The 26,374-nt window shown below is 44.3% G+C and overlaps 2 protein-coding genes across 4 annotated transcripts in view; one reads left to right on the forward strand and one right to left on the reverse strand.

Moving 5' to 3' along the window:
* Window positions 1–26,374, forward strand: part of LOC137645961 (rho GTPase-activating protein 44-like) — a 359,606-nt gene that overhangs the window by 192,872 nt on the left and 140,360 nt on the right. The gene's annotated exons all lie outside the window — the stretch shown is intronic.
* LOC137645960 (SH3 domain-binding protein 1-like) overlaps window positions 1–26,374 on the reverse strand; it is a 99,343-nt gene that overhangs the window by 53,710 nt on the left and 19,259 nt on the right. For both annotated transcript variants that reach the window (XM_068379037.1, XM_068379036.1), the window contains exons 3-6: window positions 23,813–23,969; window positions 23,526–23,654; window positions 19,070–19,285; window positions 17,308–18,924 (exon numbers count right to left, since the gene is read on the reverse strand). In XM_068379037.1, the coding sequence (XP_068235138.1) occupies window positions 17,308–18,924; window positions 19,070–19,285; window positions 23,526–23,654; window positions 23,813–23,969 (2,119 nt within the window). The remainder of the gene's footprint in view (window positions 1–17,307; window positions 18,925–19,069; window positions 19,286–23,525; window positions 23,655–23,812; window positions 23,970–26,374) is intronic.

Below are 26,374 nucleotides of genomic sequence, written 5' to 3' on the forward strand. Positions count from 1 at the left end.
CTACGTCATGTAACTGCTTAACAGCCTGACTGTCAACAACAACAGGAGCGGGAGGATGCTCGACGTCAACTCAAGACTGTTTTGACTGCCTAGACTGAGCAGTCAAAACAACTTCAGACTGCGGTGGTTGATGCTCAGCGTCAAAACAAGTCAACTCCGCTGGTTGGCGAACGTCCTGAACGTCAACAAGAGCATTAGGAAGTGGCTGAACGTCCATATGCGGCTGAAAGTCAACACGTGACTGCATCGAGTGAGGCTCTACAAAGCGAGACTGACGTGACTTAGCAACGCCAACGTCAACAGGACAAGCAAAGGCTCGTTTTGGCGGCTGAAGGCCAGGATCTCGATGAGTTAAGCGGCGAGGATCATCGTGAACCTTTTCAGCAGAATAGTCTTCCATAAGGGAGGCGAGCTTGATCTGCATGTCTTGCAGCACAACCCATTTAGGATCAACGGGAATGGGTGCGGTAAAAGACGGGGTTAACGTCTGAGACTGCACAGCCTTGCCTACACCAAGACTCTCTGAGCCTGTGTAACGTTGCTGCTTAGGCGGCGAGCAGTCTTCCGATGACTGCAAAGGGTCAGAGCTGTCCCAATGGCTACAACCAGGACGCTGGACCTGTCCTGAAGGGACCGACTTTCGCTTAAGGGGCCTAGAAACCTTGCTCCACGGTTTCTTATGCGAAAAGCCTTCGGATGACGAGGAGAAAATGGTCTCTCTCGTCTTATGGTAGGGGCGATCTTGATGAGACACGCCTGTTACCATAGAGGGAACGTCTGTTCGCTGATCAAGGCCTCTCGAACCCATAAGTCATACGATATTACTTCTCCCCTGGGCTTGGGAGCTTGCAAGAGGTCTCGGACTAGGCGAACGACAGGCACGAACAGACGAACCCTCGGTCGCAACACTGAAAACACTTTGCGCACTAATCACTTTCCCACGATTTTCCGCTGTAGCACTCTGACACTTTAGCTCTTTAACGTCAGCCATGAGTTGATTACGATCTGTAGCTAACGACTCAACTCTTTCACCCAAGGCATGAATGGCACGTAACATGTCTCGCATCGATGGTTCCTGAGTGCCAGCACGGGGTTCAGGCACAACCACTACAGGGGAAGGATTAGGTTCAGGGGCATGTGGAGAGGAAAAATCTACTGATCTAGAGGAACTCCTCCTTACCCTATCTCTCTCTAGCTTACGAGAATACTTATCGTATTCGAGCCAATCGAATTCCGAAAGGCCCACGCATTCCTCACACCGATCTCCTAATTCACAGGTTTTACCCCGACAATTAGAACACACAGTATGTGGGTCAAGAGAGGCCTTTGGAAGACGCCTATTGCAATCCCTAGCATTACACTTACGAAATCTAGGGGCTTGAGAAGCGTCAGCCATTTTGAATTAGTCAAAGAAAGTCCAAAAAAACAATCCAAGTCATCAACAATTAAATCTGTCCAACAAAGAGTTCAAGAGTTTAAGTTGAGGAAAAACACCTGCACTGCGAAAGCTCAAACCAAAATGAAGTACTTCACCAAATATGTTGAGAAAACTCCAGGTTATACAGCGAGTATTGATACGTCTTGTCGTTAAGGCCGACAGAGAAGAATTGAGGCTTGTTTACATGCATGTGCGGTATCTGGCCGATAGTTGGCGCTGGTGGGCACACCCGCAACCTTCATAGCGATCGCTCGCGAGTTTTTGTGTGTTTTTCTGTCGAGCCGCTGTAGCAGCAGCTATTATATATTCACCGGCTAAGTTAAATATTTAAAAATGTTATTTTCCTTAGTAAAATAAATTTTTGAATATACTTACCCAATGATCATGTAGCTGCAACTCTGTTGCTCGACAGAAAAAACCTACGGTCGGGATACGCCAGCGATCGCTATACAGGTGGGGGCGTACAACAACAGCGCCATCTGTCGAGTAGGTACTCAGGTACTTCTTGTCAACAAGAACCAATTTTCTCCTCGGTCCACTGGGTCTCTATGGGGAGGAAGGGAGGGTCCTTAAATTCATGATCATCGGGTTAGTATATTCAAAAATTTATTTTACTAAGGAAAATAACATTTTTCAATATTAATCTTACCCGATGATCATGTAGCTGATTCACACCCAGGGGGGTGGGTGGAGACCAGCATACATGTTAACATAAGAAGCTAAGTATCCCGTATTTCATTTTAGCAGTTATTCAAAATAACAAACATAAAATAAATAAGTACCTGGTAAGGAAGACGACTTGAACAATTACTCTGCCTTTTTAAGTACGTCTTCCTTACTGAGCCTCGCGATCCTCATAGGATGCTGAGCGACTCCTAGGAGCTGAAGTATGAAGGGTTGCAACCCATACTAAAGGTCCTCATCAAAACCTCTAATCTAGGCGCTTCTCAAGAAATGATTTTGACCACCCGCCAAATCAAGTAGGATGCGAAAGGCTTCTTAGCCTTCCGGACAACCCAAAAATATTTCAAGAGAAAGATTAAAAAGGTTCTGGAATTAGGGAATTGTAGTGGTGGAGCCCCCACCACTACTGCACTCGTTGCTACGAATGGTCCCAGAGTGTAGCAGTTCTCGTAAAGAGACTGGACATTCTTAAGATAAAAGACGCGAACACTGATTAGCTTTTCCAAAAGGTTGCGTCGAAAATATTTTGCAGAGATCTATTTTGTTTAAAGGTCACGGAAGTTGTGACAGCTCTAACTTCGTGTGTCCTTACCTTCAGCCAAGCTTGGTCTTCCTCATTCAGAAGGGAATGAGCTTCTCGTATTAACAGTCTGATAAAATAGGGTAAAGAATTCTCTGACAAAGGCAAAGATGGATTCTTAACTGAACACCATAAAGCATCAGACGGGCCTCGTAAAGGTTTTTAAAATAGAACTTAAGAGCTCTTACAGGACATAATACTCTTTCTAGTTCATTTCCAACCATACGATAAGTTTGGAATAACGAACGATATTGGTCAAGGCCGAGAAGGCAGCTCGTGTTTGGCTAGAAAACCAAGTTGTAGAACATGTAGCCGTTTCAGATGAGAATCCGATGTTCCTGCTGAAGGCATGAATCTCACTGACTCTTTTAGCTGTGGTTAAGCATATCAGGAAAAGAGTCTTAAAGGTGAGATCTTTCAGGGAGGCTGATTGAAGTGGTTCGAACCTGTCTGACATAAGGAATCTTAGAACCACGTCTAAATTCCAACCAGGTGTTACCAAACGACGCTCCTTCGTGGTCTCAAAACACTTAAGGAGGTCCTGTAGATCTTTATTGCTGGAAAGATCTAAGCCTATGTGACGGAAGACTGATGCCAACATGCTACTGTAACCCTAGATAGTGGGAGCTGAAAGAGATCGTTCTTTCCTCAGATATAAGAGGAAGTCAGCTATTTGAGTTACAGAGGTACTGGTCGAGGATACGGATACTGACTTGCACCAGTTTCGGAAGATTTCCCACTTCGATTGGTAGACTCTAAGGGTGGATGTTCTCCTTGCTCTAGCAATCGCTCTGTTTGCCTCCTTCGAAAAACCTCTAGTTCTCGAGAGTCTTTCGATAGTCTGAAGGCAGTCAGACGAAGAGCGTGGAGGCCTTGGAGTACCTTCTTTACGCGTGGCAGACGTAGCAGGTCCACCCTTAGGGGAAGTGTTCTGGGAACGTCTACTAGCCATCGAAGTACCTCGGTGAGTTATTCTCTCGCGGGCCAGAGGGAAGCAACTAGCGTCAACTTTGTCCCTTCTTGAGAGGCGAACTTCTGCAGTACCTTGTTGACAATCTAGAACGGAGGGAATGCATATAGATCTAGATGTGACCAATCTAGAAGAAAGGCATCTATATGAACTACTGCTGGGACCGGGATATGTGAGCAAAGTATTGGGAGCCTCTTGGTCATCGAGGTTGCAAAGAGATCTATGGTTGGCTGGCCCCAGGTGGCCCAAAGTCTCTTGCATACATCCTTGTGAAGGGTCCAATATGTTGGAATTATTAGTCCCTTCCTACTGAGACAATCTGCTATGACATTCAAGTTGCCTTGGATGAACCTCGTTACTAGTGAAAAGTCTAGACCTGTTGAACAGGAGAGGAGGTCTCTTGCGAACTCGTACCATATCACAGAGTAGGTCCCTCCTTGCTTGGAGATGTACGTCAAAGCAGGGTGTTGTCCGTGTTCACCTCCACCACTTGCCTTGAAGGAGAGACCTGAAGCTTTCCCAGGTCAGACGTACTGCCAGTAGCTTCTTGCAGTTGAAATGCATTGTCCTTTGACTCGAGTTCCATAATCCCGAGCATTCCCTACCGCCTAATGTCGCACCCCAGCCTACGTCCGATGCGTCCGAGAAGAGAACGTGGTTGGGAGTCTGAACAGTCAGGGGAAGACCCTTTCAAAGGTTGATAAAGTCCTTTCACCAAGTCAGACCAGACTTTATCTTTCCGGAAACCGGGATCGAGACCGCTTCTAGCGTCTTGTCCTTTTCCAGTGAAAAGCTAGATGATACAGAAGAGGACGGAGGTGTAGTCTTCCAAGTGACACAAATTGAACCACGGATGACAGTGTCCTAACCAGACTCATCCACAGCCTGACAGGGCAGTGTTCCTTCTTCAGCATCTTCTGGATGGATAACATAGCTGGGGGTTGATCGTCTTGTTCAGCAATGTCCTCATCAGAGGGTTCCTCATCCGAAACTGACGAGGAAACGGCAACGGAGTGGGCAACGTCTGACTCGCTGAATCCGGTCGCCCTGGTGGATGCGTGACGGAGCCGGACACAAGATCATGGTACTGCTGCACAGTCTGTGAACTGTTAACCATGGGGACGCGAGGAAGAACAGTGTCAACCCGAAACTGTCTAGACTGTCTGGGTTGTGCAGTCAACCCCCTACCGGGTTGCTGAGGTTGCCGCACTGCGTCACAACAAGTCACCTCTGCTGGTTGTTGAACGTCTTCCTAGTGACACACTGAACGTCCACAACCACCTCCGAGAGTCGCTTAACGTCAACGTGCGACTGGCAACCCACACTGGGTCGCACCGGTGGAGGAACCACCTCAACTGGCGGACGTGAGTAGGATACCTCAGCGTCAACAGGGCGTACAACCAACCGGTAGGAAGGTTGTTGGCTAGGAGGTTCTTCTCCGTAAAAAATCCTTTATCAAGGACACAAGCTTGGACTGCATGTCTTGCAACAAAGCCCATTAGGGTCCATGGGAGCAGGTGTGGCAACAGACGGGGTTAGCGACTGAAGCGGAACCATTTACCATCCCTGGAAGCCTTGTTAAGCTTTAATTAAAGTCCATAGGAGGCTAAGCAGCTTAAGGCTCCTCTCCAAATGACAGAGTCCTCAAAGGAATATCAGAAGGAGGGAGAACAGCACTTTCTCATCTACAGGAACCATGTCCGAGAAAAGCTAGGTTATCTCAGTGAGGGTCTCACTGGTGCCTAAGCAGCAGACCAGAAGGCAACGTTATGTAACTGCTTGACAGTCTGTGAACTGTCAAAAACTGAACTGTCAACCACAACAGGTGCGTGAGGACATACAGCACTGGTGCATTAGTAGCAGACCAGAAGGCAACGTCATGTAACTGCTTGACAGTCTGTGAGCTGGCAACAACCAAAGCTGTGTGGGGAAGCCTCAACTCCTGACTGACTAGTCTGCTGCGGGCGAGTGGCGGTAACCACAGTGTGTTGCGGAGGCTGACACACCGTGTCAAAACACGGCAGCTTGTGGTAGCTCACGCACGGCAACGGAGTGCTCCGTGTGTCTGTGGGAGAAAGCATGCGTCTGGCAGGGTAGACTGCGCATGGGTGGAGGAGCTCTCACAACAAGAGTGTGGGAGCAGGCAGCCATGCTGGGCGCACAACCGTGGCAAGTTGTAGGCAAACGGGTGCATCGTCAACCTTCTCCGCAGTCGGAGTGTGGGAGCAGGCAACAACCAAAGCGGAGTGGTGGTGCGTGGTGGGGACTGCCGTGGGTTGCGGAAACTAACGCATCACGTCAAAACACGGCAGCTTGACTCCACCTTCCCACTGCTGATGCGGTAGCTCACGCATGTTAACGGAGGGAGCCGCATGTCGGCTAACGTTAACATGCGTCTGGCAGGGTCGATTGCGCATCGGAGGTGGAGCTCTCCGCAGCCGGAGTGTGGGAGCAGGCAGCCTCAGCGTGAGCTGGGCGCACAACCGTGGTAGGTTGTAGGCTAACGAGAGCAGAGTAAACCTTCTCCGCACGAAACTCCTGCATAACCGCAGCTAACTGAGTCTGCATAGACTGCAGTAAAGACCACTTAGGGTCTACAAAAAAAACGGCAACAAACGGAGCTACTGTCCGTTGTGAGTGAGGGTCTAAAACAGCTGGTGCGGCAACAGACGGAGTTACTGCCTGTTGCGGTACCACCTTGCCTCTCTTGGGAGGTGTGCAGTCGTCGGATGACTGCAGCGAGTCCGAACTGACCCAGTGGCTACACCTAGGCCGTTGGACTTGCGCGGAAGGGACCGACTTGCACTTAAAAGCTGCAAGATTTGGTCCATGGTTTCTACGAGAAACCTCTTCCGCAGACGAGGAATAAATGGGCTCTCTCGTCTTTGTGTGGGTGGGGCGATCACGTCGGCAAACGTGTGTAGATACGCCCGAAACCACGGAGGGAAAAACGTCTGTTCGTCGATCAAGGCCTGTGGAACCCATAAGTCGTACGACATTACTTCTCCCCTGGGCTTGGGAGCTTGTAAGAGGTATCGGACTAGGTGAACAACTGGCACGAACAGACGAACCCTCGGACGCAACACTGTAACACTTTGCGTATATCACTTTATCACTTTTGATTTTCTGTTTGCACTTATTTCACTGAAATCGAAACTTTAACTGATTTCTACCTGAAACACGCAATCCTATCCTTCATTAAAAGGTAGTAATTGCGAAAACAGTTTTACAATGCAACAGAAAAACATAAATAAAGATAAAGAATTCAGTGGCTGGAAAAGAGACTAAACACTAGATCAAATAAACTACGTTTACAATCTCTCACCGCATAAAGCCTGGGAACAAGAATAAAACTCTAGAAACGTTTTACCTTCTTCCCCTACAGCGACTAGGGAGAAGAGTAAAAAACGAATTCAGTGGCTGGAAAAGAGACTAAACACTAGATCAAATAAACTACGTTTACAATCTCTCACCGCCTAAAGCCTGGGAACAAGAATAAAACTCTAGAAACGTTTTACCTTCTTCCTCTACAGCGACTAGGGAGAAGAGTAAAAAACGAGAACAACGTTACCCGCTTGAACGAAACGTTTATTCTCCTCTCTCTCCCTCCGTCTCTATCTCTCTCTCTCTTCTCTCTTGACTTAGCACCTGAGAGAAGAGCCCAATTATATATCGTTAAAACATGTTATTTGCTAAAAGGAACTGAAAGGTTTCCCAAATAAAAAGTTCCTTTATTAAGAATTTAAACCATTTAAGCTAAGAAAGAATGAACGAAACGCTAGAATCGGTTTACTCTTACTGCAACGTGAAACCGTGAAACACTCTCTCTCTATCGTAACGATAGAGCGCATGTTGAACGTTCTGAACGTCAACAACTGCGGAGACTAAAAAAATGACAAATTCGAAGATAATTTGTATTTTTCCTAACCATACAAACCTTAGCTATTTACAAAGGGTATTACTTTTAGCGTAGCTGAAATGGCGAGCCATTAGAATTTAACGAGGGTGTATTACCCCTGCGCTAGTTAGCGGGGGGGTAGGGGAGTGGTAGCTAGCTACCCCTCCTCCCCCTCACACACAGGTGAATACTCACTTTCACTTAGAGGTAGGACTTGTCTTGGGGGACAGGGCTGGCGGGCAAATATGTGTAAATAGCTAAGGTTTGTATGGTTAGGAAAAATACAAATTATCTTCGAATTTGTCATTTGTTCCGTAACCGAAATACAAACCACGCTATTTACAAAGGGTGACTTATCCCTTAGGAAGGGTGGAAAGTCCCCAGCCATACTGGCTTTGGCTTTACCCGGGGACTCAGAATCCGAGTGAGTCGCACTCGAGAAAAGGAGTCCCTGCACCTCACAAGTTCCTTGCACCGCAAGGAACCATGTGGCCTACGTAAGCTTGTGTGTGAAGGAAGAAGTGTGACCCGTCTTAGGCAGTTGACCTGGAGTTCCAGAAGGAACTCTGGGTTAAGACGTTCCCAATACCACCTCGTCAGGGTATGGGGGACGCGACAGTATTGACTCAATACTCGGAACACAAGGAAGCATGGTTTACCTGCAGAGGTTCGAGGTCAGCTATGCAGAGACCAGGATGCTGCTTCCCCGTAGAGGGGATGATGAAGAAAGAAGTAAGGGCCAGACATACTTCTTTCGTTCATGCAGACTAAAACCTGATAACAATGCCCTCAACCTTCTGCTACCTGTCCAAAAAGGAGCCTGAGGTTAGACCAGCTGTTGTGTAGCCACCACAGAGCGATAGAAAACGTATCGAGACTCCTGTGGGTCACGCCCTGCAGGAAGCGGGCTGCGAAGGTCATCAGACGCTTCCAGACTCCAGCTTGTAGCACCTGCGTCACAGAGTAGTATTACTCGAAGGCGAGGGACGTTGCGATGTATCCAACATCGTGCTGTAGGGCGACGTGACGGGGGAGGGTCTGAAGACAGGTCGAGATGAATGTCCTTGAGTCCGGGCTGAAGAGGTATACTGGTGACTCTCCCCCCATGTCCTCCTTGTGTTCCCAAATCGGCTGCAACTGAGGCCAAACTGCAGCTGTTCCCAGCGCTAACCTCTCGATTCCTGTACTGGCAAGAAAGAGAAGGTCTTGGGACATCAGACACAGAATGGAGACTCAAAATCTTGAATGAATCGGACCGAAGGGTCGGGACCCTCAGATTCTGAGTCTAGCCAACAACTCAGGAGCGAGCCTGAATGTTGCCTTCCCCTCTTCCTTAGAAAGGGGGGGAGTAGTAAGAGACCAAGAAGATTGCTCACACACTGGCCGTGGCCAGAGTGAGCAGAAGACCCAGGGCGGAATACAATCCGAGGCCTGTCGTAAAAGGGTCTTGAGAAGATCTCTTAAAGGACTAAAAGTCCGAGCCATGCTCCAAGTTGGAGGTCTTCCTCCGACTAGGGCAGGGACGATCGTAGCTTCGCATGAGCGAGGATAGATCCAGCGGGCAGGAAAAAGTTATTCCTTTAAGCCTGAAGGTCAGGGAAAGGCTGAGCGACAGGCTTCATTGCCAAGAGCGGAAAGGAGTTTCCTCCCGCCGAAAGGCAATAAGACCGTTATTGCTGGAGAAGAGGCCTCACGGGAAGAAGTATATCTCCCACGGCACCAACCACCTTAGACTCTTCACTTTGCCTGGGAGACCCCTGTGGATGACTATCGCAGATGACGCGACCTCCGTACCGCGACTGTAGCGGGTTGTCTCTTCTAGAGGAGGAAGCGTAGTGTCTCCAGGCATGAAGCCGAAGCGACGCCCCGGTTCGGGAGAGATGTCGCAGTGTGGTTGCTTGAGTAGTCTGCGCCGTGGGAGAAGCTCTCCCGGGAGTTCCGTCAGGGGAAGCAGAGGGTCCAGAAACCGTTCTGCACATAGTCCCAGTGGAGTTCTCCCATTGAAAGGTTGACAGACAACCTGGTTTTGTTGAGACCCATTGTCCGCAGACAAAAAGGAGGGAAGACGCAGGCGTCGAAGTTGTCCCACCATCACCGGAATGCATCTTGCCAGAGTCTCGGGGTCTGAGACTGGGGGGAAAACTAGCGGAAGCTTGAGGTTCCAAGCTGTCGCGATCAGGTCCCCCAGACCAGCACTTGCTGGTTACCCAAGGTCAAAGACCCCTAGGTACACTCTCTCTATGAGGCTCTGCTCGGATAGTCTGAGAGAAACATTCCCCTGCCTGGAATGAGAGAGCCGATGGTGGAATTGAGAGAATCTCAATCATCCCGATATCTCTACTGCAAGATGTGAAGGTGTGAAAATGCGTCCCCTGCTGGTTAGCATGAAGTCGACACGCAACGGGGCGACTTGGCAGGAGCGGTAGGATCTGAAGAGGGGCCAGACTAAGGCCCTTAAGCCTGCCTGAATGATGGAGAGGTATCCTTCAGGTCTTGACCATAGGCCTGGACCGGAACATGCCCCCCCCCCCCCTTTCCTTTGACGAGTCCGAGAACCGCATCAAGAATGTGGGGAAAGGACGAGAATATCCACTACCATCAAGAGGCTCCATAGGTCAACACCCATTGCAGGTTTAATAGTTCCGCTGGTCCCATAGGGCCAGGGAGTCCGGTTAAACATTGCCTGAAGCCACCGGAACTTGGATCGCCCCACATGGAACTTATCCTGAGGCGACCGTTCGGACTATAAACGGGTCAATGAGGAAAGAAGAACTAGGAAACGTTCCAGGGTAGGGCTGAAAACTCTGCTTGACTGAGAACAGGTACTGCGACTCTCCTCAGTCTTGCCACGGTGAACCGAAAGGAAGGCTCGGAGGATGTGGTAACAGAATCTGGCGTCCCCAGGTGGTCACCCATCCAAGTACCGACGTTGCTTAACCTCGCTGGACGGACGAGAAGCGGGGTTTCCAACGTGGTAAGGCGGTTGACTCAATATCATGGCCAGATACTCCAGATGTTGAGGCAGAGGAAGAGAAGGCTCCAAGCAAAATACCATGAGCCCACACTCATGGTCAGCATTCGGAAGCTTTTCCCGGCGCTGAATCAGGTCGAAACCCGAGCCTACCGGAGTTGACCAGCCCTCCAAACAGCAGAGGAGGCGGAAGTCTGCACCTGAGCGGCCAAGAGGAAGGCAGGGAGAGTTCTCTGGGGAAACAAACCTGCTATGCCACGGCGGGATAGCCACACTGCATCATAAGCAGGAATACTTGCAGTTTAGGCTGAATTCGACGAGCACCCTGGAAGATGGATGGAATGGAAACTGAAAGTACCCGTCCTTCCGATCCAGGGTTAAAGGAGTCCTGTCGCCTCGTTACCAGTCTGATCGATTCTGCTGGTCTACGCTGGCCGAAGTTTGTTCGACAAACTTGATCAGGGCTGAGAGGTCGACTATGGACGTCCCCTCTCAGATCCTTCCTTACAAGAAAGGATCGACTGAGGGGGCCGGGGGTGAAGCCGTCGATGATCCTAAGGAAGACCTTCGCCTAAGGTATGGATCATTCTGCCCAACCGGGCAACTCTGCTGATGCTATGGCATAGAGGTTCAGAGACACTGAATTCGCTGACAGAGACGGCAGGCGCGATATCCTTGGCTACTCACAGAGATTGTGCGGGAATGGGCATCGGGAAGCTGTCATTCGGATGAGTAACCTTAAGCATCCTCCCAGCGAAAAAACCTGCAATCCTAGAGTTCGTGAACTCCTTTTAGGACTATGCCCCCCCGGGGGAGTCTCCCGTGCCATCTGTTCCTGACAGGAGGAAACTGCAATTGGACACCTTGTCCCAGTTGTCGTAGCCGATAACTTAGGCCGACGTGGTTGAAAGAAAAGGGAGCTGGAGCCCTGCAGAGTCTGGAAGAAAGCGCCTTGGAGGAGTGAAACCGGAAGTCGATTTACTCCGCACAGCAGATGTTTAAGTCTCTGTCCTTGGGCAAAGACAAAACTCTTCTCAAGGATGGAAGGGTGTCTGAGGTCGTTGACCTCCACAGATGAGACACCCGAAGGAAGCCTTCAGTCAGTGCGTCCAGATGGTACAACATCGAGCTTGTCCGCAAGTAGATACTTAACGACGAAAGGCCAAGGTGCCTGAGCTCGAGAGGAGGAAAGTACCCTTGATCTTCCTGTAGCTTCCTTGAACCAAACCTCGGGCCGTAACCGAGGAGGGAAAGAACCTGGTAAGCTCCCAGAGGAAGAGGTAAGCAGTCACCCCTTGTCCGATGGAGAAATCTTCAACGGAAAGCCCCCCCGCCAAAAATCCTTCCAGGGCGGGAGAAGGAGAGAGTACTCGTGCAGGAGAGGGGACCCTCGAGACCGACCTCTTGGGAACCAACTTCGCCCTGGGGGAAGTCACCACGAAGTCCACTCCTCTCTTTCTCTTCAGCGTAGGAGAGACAGCCGCTGGTTTGTTACCCTGGCCGGTGAGTGCTGGTTTCATAAACCTCATTAACGCCCGTGCCAGCGGATCAAACCATGTCTGCTGCTCCAAGGACACAGAGTCCGAAATCCACGCTAAGGTGAAAGGGATCGGGCGATCCTTTGGAGAGGACACGACGGTTCCTGCCTGAAAAGAAGGTGGGAAGAATGCTGTACTGACCTGTCTTCGTCCTGCACTACCAACCTGTGCTTGGATGGAGGTGATCCCGAGTGCCGCCTAGGAGCACGCGTCCCTGCTGCTACCACCGGCTGTGGAATTCGCCGCGAACTATGGTCGCGCGAGGGCGAACGGTCGCGCAAAGGCGAATGGTCGCGGCGGGCGCACAGGCGAGTGGTCGCGCGGGGCGCACAGGCGAGTGGTCGCGCGGGCGCGCAGGCGAGCGGTCGTGAGGGCGCGCAGGCGAGCGGTCGCGAGGGCGCGCAGGCGAGCGATCGCGCGGGCGCGCAGGCGAGCGATCGCGCGGGCGAGCGATCGCGCGGGGCGCGCAGGCGAGCGATCGCGCGGGCGCGCGCAGGCGAATGGGCGTGACGGCGAGGGATCGTGCTGCCGCGTAGGTGAAGAAGATCGCTGGCGGTAAGCGATGGCGAGCAGCATGTGTAGGTGAATGATCGCGTGATAGGGTGCGATGGTGATCAGCATCCGCAAGAGGGCGATCGTTCAGGGTTGTGCGATGAGGAGCAGCATGCGAAGCGGGCAATCGTTCAGGGTTGTGCGATGGCGAGCAGCATGCGCAGGTGAATGATCGCGTGAAAGGGTGCGATGGTGATCAGCATCCGCAAGAGGGCGATCGTTCAGGGTTGTGCGATGAGGAGCAGCATGCGAAGCGGGCAATCGTTCAGGGTTGTGCGATGGCGAGCAGCATGCGCAGGTGAATGATCGCGTGAAAGGGTGCGATGGTGATCAGCATCCGCAAGAGGGCGATCGTTCAGGGTTGTGCGATGAGGAGCAGCATGCGAAGCGGGCAATCGTTCAGGGTTGTGCGATGGCGATCAGCATCCGCAGTTGAGGGTCGCGCGATGGCGATCAGCATCCGCAGTTGAGGGTCGCGCGATGGCGATCAGCATCCGCAGTTGAGGGTCGCGCGATGGCGATCAGCATCCGCAGTTGAGGGTCGCGCGATGGCGATCAGCATCCGCGTTGAGGGTCGCGCGATGGCGATCAGCATCCGCAGTTGAGGGTCGCGCGATGGCGATCAGCATCCAACAGCCGAATCCCCAGGACTCAACCAGACAGCTCACACCGTTGCTATATTACAGAAACGAACTAGATCGGTAACTGTAAAAAATAAAACAAATAATATTAGTACACATTCATTCCCCCGGGAAGGCTCCGAAGAGGAATCCCGAGGAAAAGGAACAAGAATTACACAATAGGCACGTGCCCTCACAACCACTTACACTCGCGGAAGGAGAGCTGTAACCAAAACAGAATTATAACAATTATAATTATGTAACTATGTAATTAAGTAATTTAAAAATGAATGAACACTAAAGAAAAAAACGAAAACCCCGAAAGGAATCGTTCTACAAGCTGAAAAATTAACAACTACAATTAGATTCATAAACTAATTGAGACAAAATGTACGGCGTAGCAACCCCACCCACACGGGAAGGAAGCTACAAGGGCGTAGTAAAACATAGTAAAAGGGTGAACGACCTCAAGAGAGAGAGAGAGAGAAAGACCGAAGTCAAACTCGATCGCAACCCATAAAATTAGGCCGTGGTGGCCTAACTGCCGAGGCCTCCACGTAGATATCGTACACTACACACACACATCTGAAAAGGAAACTTACTTATTTCTATACTCAAATATATATACAAACATGAAAACATGTTTACATATATATTGAGTAAAAGAAAAGTAAGCGATTAAGTAAAGACAAAACAGACAATGGCTGCCAAGCGAGGACCAAGACAGAGACGTCTGTCACAGTCCGAGCCAAAAGTGAAAGTGAGTATTCACCTGTGTGTGAGGGGGAGGAGGGGTAGCTAGCTACCACTCCCCTACCCCCCCGCTAACTAGCGCAGGGGTAATACACCCTCGTTAAATTCTAATGGCTCGCCATTTCAGCTACGCTAAAAGTAATACCCTTTGTAAATAGCGTGGTTTGTATTTCGGTTACGGAACAACTAAATGTTAGTTCATCTTTGAAAACAGTACGAGACTATCAAAGAAATTCTTTCATAAAACATTAAAATTAAAAAGTATTAAATTCTTAAAAGGTTAAATACGATATGACGGGCTCAATGTTAATTAACTTCGGTTCCAAGTAAGGACCGCCTACTATAGGAAAGGTCGCATATAAACAAACATAAAAATTAGTTTTTTATAAGTTTATAATAAATGGAAAGTTAATCGAAGAGGCCTATCAAGGCGGAGAGATATAAAATAAATAGATCTATAACTTGTTAAGCAAAATTACCAAAAAACCTAAACACACTTCCGTCTAAGGGAAGGGTCGGCCATTTAAAAGTGAAAGAGAGTCCATACTCTCTTCGTCACCATAATTAAATCTATCGAAAACGAATTCAAGTTTTGAAATGAAGATAAAACCCCTGCATAGCGAAAGCTCAAAACTGGAATAGTGTACTTCACCAAATCGTTGTGAAAACAAATCCAGTAGGGACGGCGTATTTAGTAGGTCCTGCCATTGGCACGACAGAGGAAAAATTGGTTCTTGTTGACAAGAAGTACCTGAGTACCTACTCGACAGATGGCGCTGTTGTTGTACGCCCCCACCTGTATAGCGATCGCTGGCGTATCCCGACCGTAGGTTTTTTCTGTCGAGCAACAGAGTTGCAGCTACATGATCATCGGGTAAGATTAATATTGAAAAAGCCAAGTTCCAGCTACACTGAAAGCATACTCCTATTAAAAGATGAGGGTTTGTATCCGTTTAGGAACAACCAAGAGCTTTTATTCTTCCACCATCTATATCAGTATACATTTTCTATATGTTCAGTTTCAAATTGATTTTATAGCTTTACCTACAACTTTCTCCCCTTGAAATTTTAGCAATTCACTATTTTCAGTAGTTCCTCTCTCATATCCTCACAAGCATTATTACACTAAGCCAGTGACCCTTGCATTTATTTTTTTTTTCCAATCCTCAAGTTACCTTCAACACCAACCATCTTCAGCATCCTTCACATTATATCTCTGTAAGTTCTATCATAAACAAAATATCGGACCATGTATCCTTTGAATGAGGTAAAACATTTAATATGTTGCCTTGGAAACTTAGTGGACCGAGACACTTGTATTGAGAGTAACAACAGCCTCGATAAAGTATAAAGATATTACTAAAGTATTGATAAATAATAGTACCCCATTAGTTACAATCTTAGAAGTGCAGGGTGGTTTTAGAAGAGGTAGGGGATGTATGGATCAGATTCTTATAGTTAGGCAGATATGCAAGAAATATTTAACTAAAGGTAAGGTGTATGTTACATCTACAGAGCTGGAGAAAGCTTATGATAAGAGTTGATAGAGAAGCAATGTTATATGGAATTAGTAGAAGGCTGTTGCAAGCAGGGAAGAATTTATACACAGGCAGAAAAGCATGTGTTAAGATAGAAAATAAAGTGAGTGAGTGGTTTCCAATGAGAGTAGGACTGAGACAGGGATGTGAGACATTGCCATGGTTATTAAATTTATTTGTTGAAGGAGTGGTGAGAGAAGTGAATACTAGCATGATTGGTGGATTGAAACTGATAGATGAGAGCGATCATGAGTGGGAGGGGAATAAGTTGTTGTTTGCGGATGATACTGTACTGGTTGCAGACTCGGAGGAGAAGCTGGATCAATTAGTGACATAGTTTGGGAGGTGTGTGAGAGAAGGAAGTTTAGAGTTAATGTGGGTAAGAGTAATGTTATTAGATGCATGAGAAGGGAGGGAGGTGCTTGGTTGAATGTCATGTTGAATGGATAGTTATTTGAGGAAGTAGATCAGTTTAAGTACTTGGAGTCTGTTATTACTGCAAATAGAGGAGTAGGAGCCAATGTACTTTAGAGTGAATTAAGGAAATAAGGTGTTAGGGGCAGTGAAGGGAGTAGTAAAGAATTGAGGGGTAGGAATGAATGCAGAGAGAGTTCTGTATAAAAAAGGGTACCAACTGTGATGTATGGATCAGAGTTGTGGGGAATGAAAGTGACGGAGAGACAAATTGAATGTGTTCAAGATGAAAAGTCTGAGGAGTATGGGTGTTTTATCTCAATTAGATAGGGTTAGGAACAAATTAGTGCAGGTGAGAATGAGTATAAGAAATTAATTAGCAGCTACAGTGAATATGAATGTGGTGAGGTAGTTGGGCCATGTAGAGAATGGAAAATGACCATCAGCTGAAGAAGGTGATGAACGCACGAGTTGATGGGCGAAGTACAAGAGGAAGGCCAAGGTTTAGGTGAATGGATAGAGTGAAGAAAGTTCTAGGTGATAGGAGGAGAGATGTGAGAGAGGCAAAAATGTGTGCTAGAAATAGGAATGAATGGCGAGCGATTGTGATGCAGTTCCGATTGGTCCTGCTGCTTCCTATGGTCACCTTAGTGACAGCTGAGGTAGCAGCAGTAGGGGATTCAGCATATGAAGCTTCATTTGTGGTGAATAAAAGGGAGGGGGGGGGGGATGAGGCAGCCTAGCAGTATCAACCAAACTCGGTTGAATCCCTTATCAGGCTGGGAGGAAGAAGAGAGGAAAAGTCCACTTTTGTTCTTTTTTATATGTCGACTACCCCCAAGATTGGGGCTAGAGCCTTACTAGTTAGATAGATTAGTTACAAAAGCAGATGTTTAAGATACATGTATGAGGGTTGCTGTTCTCCATACAGCAGAGGCATGGGCATTCACAATGATATAGATCTTGAAGAAAATTGGCCACAAAATACATAGATTCATGATTGAAATGCATGAGAAATAGTATCATAAATAAGGAAGTTACAGAATTATGGTATCCAGACACTTCAGAAAAATCGGAACAAGATGGTTTCATTTATGGGAAATGGTGATAAGCAGTTGGTCAAAAATGTTGCAGAGTAAATATGGAAGTAACATGACAAAGTAGTAGGAAGGTCCAAAAACTCATGGAATAAAAGTTCAGATGGACTAAACAAGCCAGAACACTGAGGAAATAACTAATTTCACAATACCATAGTGGCTTCATTAAAATGCAAAAACTTATATAATATACAAGAAAAGGAAAACCCACAATTATCTTGAATCAATATAAAAAATAAGTTTGGTCATCTTACCATTGGCTCTGGACGTTCTACAGCAGTTTGATTAGATTCTTTAATGACCCGTGGGAGTGTTGAAGTTGCCGTTGAGGCTGGGATAGTGGTACGTTGCACTGGTGTAGGGGGCATACTTGGACGAACACTTTCTCCCCCTGGCGATACACGGGGTAAAGGCAAAACTGCTTGGGGAGTAGAATCTCCTTCAGAAGATGTAGAGGTTGTTGAGGCACTGTGACGGGGTAAAGCAACAGGCTGGCCAGCAGCCTGTAGCTGCAAAACATTTTCTAAACTTTGGCGGAATGAACTTGAAGTCTTTGGAGGAAGAGTTTCATCTTCCTTTGGGAAATCATCTTCAATTGCAAATCCTATTGGAGATGGGCCATCAGCATCTGGCTTCTTCCTTAAGAACACTTCCGAGTCATCACTTGAATCCATATCTTTGGCTGTGTGCATTTGTTCAAAACCCAAAGGCACTAATTTGGTTTCGATATTGGTGTCTGACTGCACTTTAGGAAGTCGCTCTTGATTTTCAACCATAGGAGGGCTAGGTCTTGGGGGTTTCGGTGGAGCTAATGATGGTGGTCTTGGGGGCTCAGCAGTGGGTCTTTTGATACTGTTACTATGATGAAGCCGAGTAGCAGGAGCTGGAGTACCAGGAGGTCCTCCACTACTTTCTTTAGGATGAGTTTCAGGTGAAGCCGAGGCACTTGAGGTGTTGATAACTGCTGATCCTTGATTTTCTTGAGCATTCTGTCCTGAAATATGAACTCCATGGGAACTAGCTGGTCTTATTGGTGGTGGTTTTGGTGCTTGTTTTTTCTTTGTTCTCTGAGGCTGCTTAGGACTATCACAATCTCCAGCACTTGAAACTGAGGAAATATTTCCACTGGTATCAATTCTACCAAAATCAGCACTGACATTTCGACGGTGGCCATGGGAAATTACTCTTTGTTGTGCTGAAGGAGTAGGTGGTACAGTGCCATTGGGAGCCGTGTGAAGTTGGGAAGGTGATGGAGGCACACGAGGAATCACTCCGAAATCCACATCCTCTTTGAAAAAATAATCATGATATTCAACCAAGTTCTCAACAACTGAACGGTACTCACTTGTTAAGCTCATGTTTCGCCCAAGTGTAGATAGGTCCGGCTGCTCGTCATTTTCTCTTTGAGCCCAAATAAGATTAGGAGCAATGACAATGGCAATGTTACTTGGAGACATCTTATTAGAAGCTGAATTACCAGTTAATTTGGTTAGGAACTTTATTATATACCTAAGATTGGCTAAATTGGCAGGAGGAAGCTGATTGACTACCATCCACATAGCTTTTAGACGCAACTGATGATCACTTTGTCGGACAGCTTCTAACCACTGATCATGTAAAACATGAGTTAAAAGAGGTTCTGGCAATTCTCGTAAGTAACACTTCAGTGCACCTGCCACTACATGTACATCATAATCCCGATCATGTTCATCAGCAAGTGCTAATGTCTCGTATGTCACTAGATTGGCATCAAATGCACCTTTTAAACGTCGAACCTTTGTGGCACTTCCAGCAACTCTGAATATTCCCTCCTCATAGAGTCCCACTTCAATTATTCGCATGGCACATACTTGTATAGGCACTGCTATTTCCTGTTGATTGAAAAAATAAAAAAATTGTGACTACGATACTATGAAGCAACACAATAACAATATAGCTAAAGAAAATTATTTAATAAAACATACTAATGTCATTATACACAAATTGCACTACTTCTGTACACACTAACTGCATTACCTTCTGTACAATGCGCAAGTGATCATGAAGAGGAACTCCATACATTGGGCTACATGATGATGCTTGTAATTGTTGTTTCATGTCAGGCAAGATTTGGTCCAATCGCATTAATGTTTTATACAAATATTCTCGCTGAAGCTCAACATATCCATAAATATGTTGGGAAACTTCTCGATGCCGGGCCAGCAAGCTAAAGATGTCACATGCATAAGTGTCCTGAAAAAATATAAAGATTGCATAATGCCACATCTTTTATCATTGAAACAACATGAAAATCTTCCATTTCACATATGCATCTGGACATAAAATACTATACAGTAAAGTACAGATAAAAACTACTAAGTACAGTTTTGTAAATGTGATATGCTTAGCACAGGTTAGATTTCCTTTAAATTTCTCATCTTGTATCCTGGATTTTTATGGAAAAAGATTTTAAGATATTTGGTAACCAGAAATATATTATGAATCTTTGCAAAATCATATCAAAGTGCAGTATTACAATACCTTAACATTCATAAGAGTTAGGTTAAGGAGACCCCAGCAAATGTTAAAAATCTGCAAATAATTGCTGCCCTGTTAAGGTCATTTCCAGAATCCCTATTTCCTTATGTAACTAGTAAAATACCTTGTGAATACTAACTTAAAGAGATATGACTGGAAAGTAATAGTATTCATAGTTATATAATATCAAATACAAGAAAGGATTCATAACCAGAGGCCCTTTTCCCCAATACTTAAGAGCATGTCTTGACATCCAACTTTGGCTTAGCTCAACCACATCAGCTACTTTGACTTTTTGGGGTTCAAGAGGCATTGTATCCAACCTCACACTCCTCCATTTTTTAGAATATATCATAACCATTGTTCAAAGTCAAAGCAGGAGTAATCTAATGATCAATCCTGATGGGATAAGGAGGGAATAAGACATAAGTATGTATGTTATGAAAGAAGATTGAGTAGACAGAAGAGCATTTCTTTAACTCACCAAGCAACATATGTCTTATACATACATATACCAAAGGCACTTCCCCCAATTTTGGGGGGTAGCCGACATCAACAAGAAACAAAACAAAAAAGGGGACCTCTACTCTCTACGTTCCTCCAGCCTAACCAGGGACTCAGCCGAGTTCAGCTGGTACTGCTAGGGTGCCACAGCCCAACCTCCCACATTTCCACCACAGATGAAGCTTCATACTGCTGAGTCCCCTACTGCTGCTACCTCCGCGGTCATCTAAGGCACCGGAGGAAGCAGCAGGGCCTACCGGAACTGCGTCACAATCGCTCGCCATTCATTCCTATTTCTAGCACGCTCTCTTGCCTCTCTCACATCTATCCTCCTATCACCCAGAGCTTTCTTCACACCATCCATCCACCCAAACCTTGGCCTTCCTCTTGTACTTCTCCCATCAACTCTTGCATTCATCACCTTCTTTAGCAGACAGCCATTTTCCATTCTCTCAACATGGCCAAACCACCTCAACACATATGTCTTATACTTTCTTAAAAAGGGAACATTACTTCAAGGAAGGGAACACATTCTTTAAAGTGAAAAGAAATAGTTGAGTAAACAAACTATGGCACAGCTGAAGGTTTAAGACATTGATGTGCATGGTAACGACCCAATTTGGAACTAAACAAACTACAATAACATGGCTACACCAATTAGTTGAGTAACAAACTTTTAATAAGATTATTTATTTGCATTCTCACCTGGCATTCATATTTTCCTCTTGAAGCTAACTAAATGTTTATGTCTACCATAAAACAAAAAACTTCCTATTTTCTTTCTTTATAATAGTCCTGCACTTCATGTGCAATATTGAAATCATGTGGGAGTGTGTGACACACATAACTAGTGGGTAAACTCACCCTTTCGGTTTTCAGTCTTAGACAAAACTAGTTCAACAGCCTACTGACAATACTATATGATGGGGGGAGGGGAGAATGCATATGAATGCCAGATGTGTATAGAAGTATGACAAATTTGAAAATAATACTATATGGATTTTTCTTAACTACAGAAACCTTAAGCTCTTCACAGTGGATATTACTTTGGGGAATGCTGAACACTAGCTAAAAGGTTTTTTTTTTTTATTCAGCGAGGGGGTAGACCAATCACACCCCTAACACACACACACACACACCATTGAAATTCCTTCACTTATTAATTGCAGACAGGAATTTCTCGGGGGTTAGGTGATGGCGGAACAGGTATGTGTAAAGAGTTCAAGAATTGTACACTTAAGAGAAAATACAAATTATTTCCAAACTTGTAATTTGCTCTGACACAAATAGCCTACAAACCCTTTTCAACTTTACAGTGAATGGAAGTCCTACAGCAACTGGGTGATTTCTGACCCGGGGTGTGATTCTATGTATGTATGTATGTATGTATGTACATGTACACACATTATATATATATATATATATATATATATATATATATATATATATATATATATATATATATATATATATATATATATATATATATATATATATATATATATATATATATATTCCTATTTCTAGCACGCTCTCCTGCCTCTCTCACATCTATCCTCCTATCACCCAGAGCTTCCTTCACTCCATCCATCCACCCAAACCTTGGCCTTCCTCTTGTACTTCTCCCATCAACTCTTGCATTCATCACCTTCTTTAGCAGACAGCCATTTTCCATTCTCTCAACATGGCCAAACCACCTCAACACATATATTTCCACTCTACACCCGTTCTCACTCTCACCACTTCGTTCCTAACCCTATCTACTCGAGATACACCAGCCATACTCCTTAGACATTTGATCTCAAACACATTCAATTTCTGTCTCTACGTCACTTTCATTGCCCACAACTCTCATCCATACATCACAGTTGGTACAATCACTTTCTCATACAGAACTCTCTTTACATTCATGCCCAACCCTCTATTTTTTACTACTCCCTTAACTGCCCTCAACACTGCATCCTTCATTCACTCTGACGTACATCTGCTTCCACTCCACCATTTGCTGCAACAACAGACCCCAAGTACTGAAACTGATCCACCTCCTCAAGTAACTCTCCATTCAACATGACATTCAACCTCGCACCACCTTCCCTACTCGTACATCTCATAACCTTACTCTTACCCACATTAACTCTCAACTTCCTTCTCTCACACACCCTTCCAAATTCTGTCACTAATAGGCCAAGCTTCTCTTCTGCGTCTGCAACCAGTACAGTATCATTTGCAAAAAACAACTGATTTACCTCTCATTCATGGTCATTCTCGTCTACCAGCTTCAATCCTCATCCAAGCACTCGAGCATTCACCTCTCTCACCACTCCATCAACATACAAGTTAAACAACCACGGCGACATCACACATCCCTGTCTCAGCCGCACTCTCACCGGAAACCAATCGCTCACTTCATTTCCTATCCTAACACATGCTTTACTACCTTTGTAGAAACTTTTCACTGCTTGCAACAACCTTCTACCAACTCCATATAACCTCATCATATTCCACATTGCTTCCCTATCAACTCTATCATAGGCTTTCTCCAGATCCATAAACGCAACATACACCTCCTTACCTTTGGCTAAATATTTTTCGCATATCTGCCTAACTGTAAAAATCTGATTCATACAACCCCTACCTCTTCTAAAACCAACCTGTACTTCTAAGATTGCATTCTCTGTTTTATCCTTAATCCTATTAATCAATACTCTACCATACACTTTTCCCACCACACCCAACAAACTAATACCCCTTGAATTACAACACTCATGCACATCTCCCTTACCCTTATATAGTGGTACAATACACAAACAAGCCCAATCTACTGGTACCATTGATAACACAAAACACATATTAAACAATCTCACCAACCATTCAAGTAGAGTCACACCCCCTTCCTTCAACATCTCAGCTCTCACACCATCCATACCAGATGCTTTTCCTACACTCGTTTCATCTAGTGCTCTCCTCACTTCCTCTCTTGTAATCTCTCTCTCATTCTCATTTCCCATCACCGGCACCTCAACACCTGCAACAGCAATTATATCTGCCCCCCTATTATCCTCATCATTCAGTAAACTTTCAAAATATTCTGTCTGCCTTTTCCTTACCTCCTCCCCTTTTAACAACCTTCCATTTCCATCTTTCACTGTCTCTTCAATTCTTGAACCAGCCTATACAGTATATACATAAATCTATATTGCAGGTTTCTGAGCACATTGAAGTTTTCATATTTCAATTATTTTTTGTTAACTATAGTAATTTTGGGACTTATAAAAGCTTAAATTTATAGACAATAAAACATTTGAAAATTTATGAAAAATAAGGAAAAAAAAAATATTGTAGAATTTTGTATTTATGATACTTCGCGGTTTTTCAGCTATCATGGGGGCATGGAACATAACACCCATGATAGCTGAAGGATGTACTGTAGTGTAATTATTGTTCTACATACACGAGCCTGATCAAGTTTTGATTCTGCTTCTTCTAGTTCTTCACGATAAGTATCAAGTTTGGTGTTCTGTGTAGGGTTAGCAAGCTGACTTCTTAATCTTGTCTTTGCTGCATCCAAGTCTAAGCCAATCTGTCAATGAAAAAAATATATAATTTACCAGTAAAAATTTACTTTTTCCTATTCTATTTATATGAATGTACTGTACAGTATAAATATTACAATTTGAAAAAAAAAAAAATAAAATACAAATGCACTTTCAATAAAAACTAATAAAAGGAACACATTACCTGTTTTAGCTGTTTCTTCTGCTTAACAATAGATGGGAATTCATCCTTTATAATTTGGCTCAGAGGATTCAAAACCTGTTTTTCTACTTGATCCTCAAAATCAAGCATATCCATTCCCAGAGCCTGCTGGGCTTCAACCACCCGTTCCAGAATATTTCTGAAATGAGCCAATGACACATGAATGTTCCGTATATAAAAAAAGTTGTCAAGTTAATGTGAATCTACATACATCTTGGCTATTAAGCCATTAATCAACATATACCACTATATCACAATTACTCTAGAACTCATTTATCCATTCCTAAATACAGTACAGTTCTTAAATACAATACAGTAAATGACAACACAGAAGAATCTCTACAATCTCTCCATTTATCCAGTAATGGAGCTATGCTTTATCTATCTGTTTAACTTTCTATGCTATTTCCAAGATCAATCTACTGCCTTCACATACAATACCTTTTTAAACTTAATTTTAATTTATAGTTCTTATACTAGTCATCAAAATGTGTAACCAAACAATAGATTGGTCAAGGCACTAGCCAGCGAATTTGACGGAACATTCTTTAAGCATGACTTTTCTTTCCCACACATACACCAGAGTCTGGTATATAATTTGCAGATTCTCCTCTTGCCTCATACCTCATAATACAAAGTATACACCTTACATTCAAATAAGTAGGTAGAAAAGACAATTTGGCTATAGTATGCAGCTCTTCTAGGAGAAGGACACTGTAAAATTAAACCTTTCTCGACTTGGCTAGTGCCAGACACTCATGGCCTTTAACAGTCTTTGTAAAGTTAGAGTTCTTATGCTTGGCCGTACACTCACGCACACTTTTCTGTCAATCTGATCTTATTTTCATTTAAACAATGAATTGGGAAAGATTTATAGAGGGGGCCAAGGATGCTAATTTTTCAAAAGGTTGCCTTCTATTTTTTTTAATCTTCACCTTTGCTATATTTTCAAAAGCATCACTACTTTCTTCGTGTATCTACTGTATATTGGCATGTTCATACTGTTTTTTATATCTATTTTCTATGAAAGTTTATTCTTAATTTCTTCTCCTATATCAAGCTACTTTCCCTAAACAACTATTATACTTGGTGTTTATTGTTATTACTCATTTAAATCTACTGTATTATTTGTACTCATTCATTTTAATAGGTGAATAAAGACAAATATATTTTTAAATATAATTCCATAAGTTTCATAAATGTTTTAAGGTCTTCAAAACAACAATAATTAATCTTAAATGAGGACTCTTAATTGAACATTTGAGGTACCCTTTTATGACACATTTACCTGTTTTTTTGCATGATACATTTGTAATCCAATCAAGAAGACATTTATTACAATTTATGAAACTTACATTGACCGTGTATAATTAATTTATAGCATTTTTTCTTTATTTTGCTATCAAATTTTCCTTCAAAGTCCAAATAATAGCAAATAATTGATATAACAACCATAATTCTTACATATTATAGTAATAATTCCTTATTTTATCAAAAGTTCTAGCACTTGATCTGGAAGCTGGAAAAATTCTTTTTAAAGAAGACACTAGTAGTTGATATGATACATTTGGGTTAGAGAGCCATGAAAATACCTTGCAATAACAAAGCTACATGGATACAAACCTATTTTTACCTCGGACTACATTGTGTAAAATATGACAGATGATAGACATCAAGAGTTAAATTACTTTTACAGCTAGTAATTCAACATCGGTGAAACTTACCCCAACATGATGATCCCATCTCGCAATATATAGAATTTTACTAAGTTTATTTATTCAAAGGCATGTCGAGGAACCACAATTGTAAAACATTTGTCAATTTAAACACTGTTGTTCAAACACAGTAAAAAAAAAATCCACTCCGGACTGAATGAATTTCAGGAGGTTGAACAGCAATCACAATTTTCTAGGACTTATATCACTTTTTTTGTGTATAGCCGGAGGCATAACACCCATCAAACAAAGGAGGGTATAGTACTGTAGACTAGGCTTAAGTGCAACTGTCTCCCAATAAACAACCACAAAATATGGCTGTTATCATTTTTTACTTAATTTACATTGCTTTTAGGCTTTTGGCATAAATACACACACATTTGAACCTAAGAATGTTAATGGTAGTAATATGTCAAAAGAGAGAAATTGTGATGATCCTGAAAGAACCCGGAAAATGTATAATTTCACAATCAAAGAACAATATCTACATGCATCTATCCAAGTGTAGTATGCCTGAATAGATAATTTGCATCTTACTGTAAAAGAGGTCATAACCGACTGATATCCGGGCAATTCAAGAAGTGAAGAAATTATTGTTGATTTCAATACGTAAGAGCACTCTTGAAACAAGTGCTGATACAGGTAGAGAGGCTTTCAAGGCCAGCCAGCTGGTTCGAGAAATCTAAGAAGAGAATTGTCAAGAATCATCTTATAGCTCTATTCAACAATTTTAAATTGTAATGAGAAACTTTTTTTTGGGGGAAAAGTGTAAATGAAGACCTATATTATATAACCCAAAAGAAGAAATATTTGTTAGGTTATAAGTTAA

Source organism: Palaemon carinicauda, chromosome 8 (genome assembly GCF_036898095.1).
Source record: "Palaemon carinicauda isolate YSFRI2023 chromosome 8, ASM3689809v2, whole genome shotgun sequence".
Classification (NCBI taxonomy): Eukaryota; Metazoa; Arthropoda; class Malacostraca; order Decapoda; family Palaemonidae; genus Palaemon; species Palaemon carinicauda.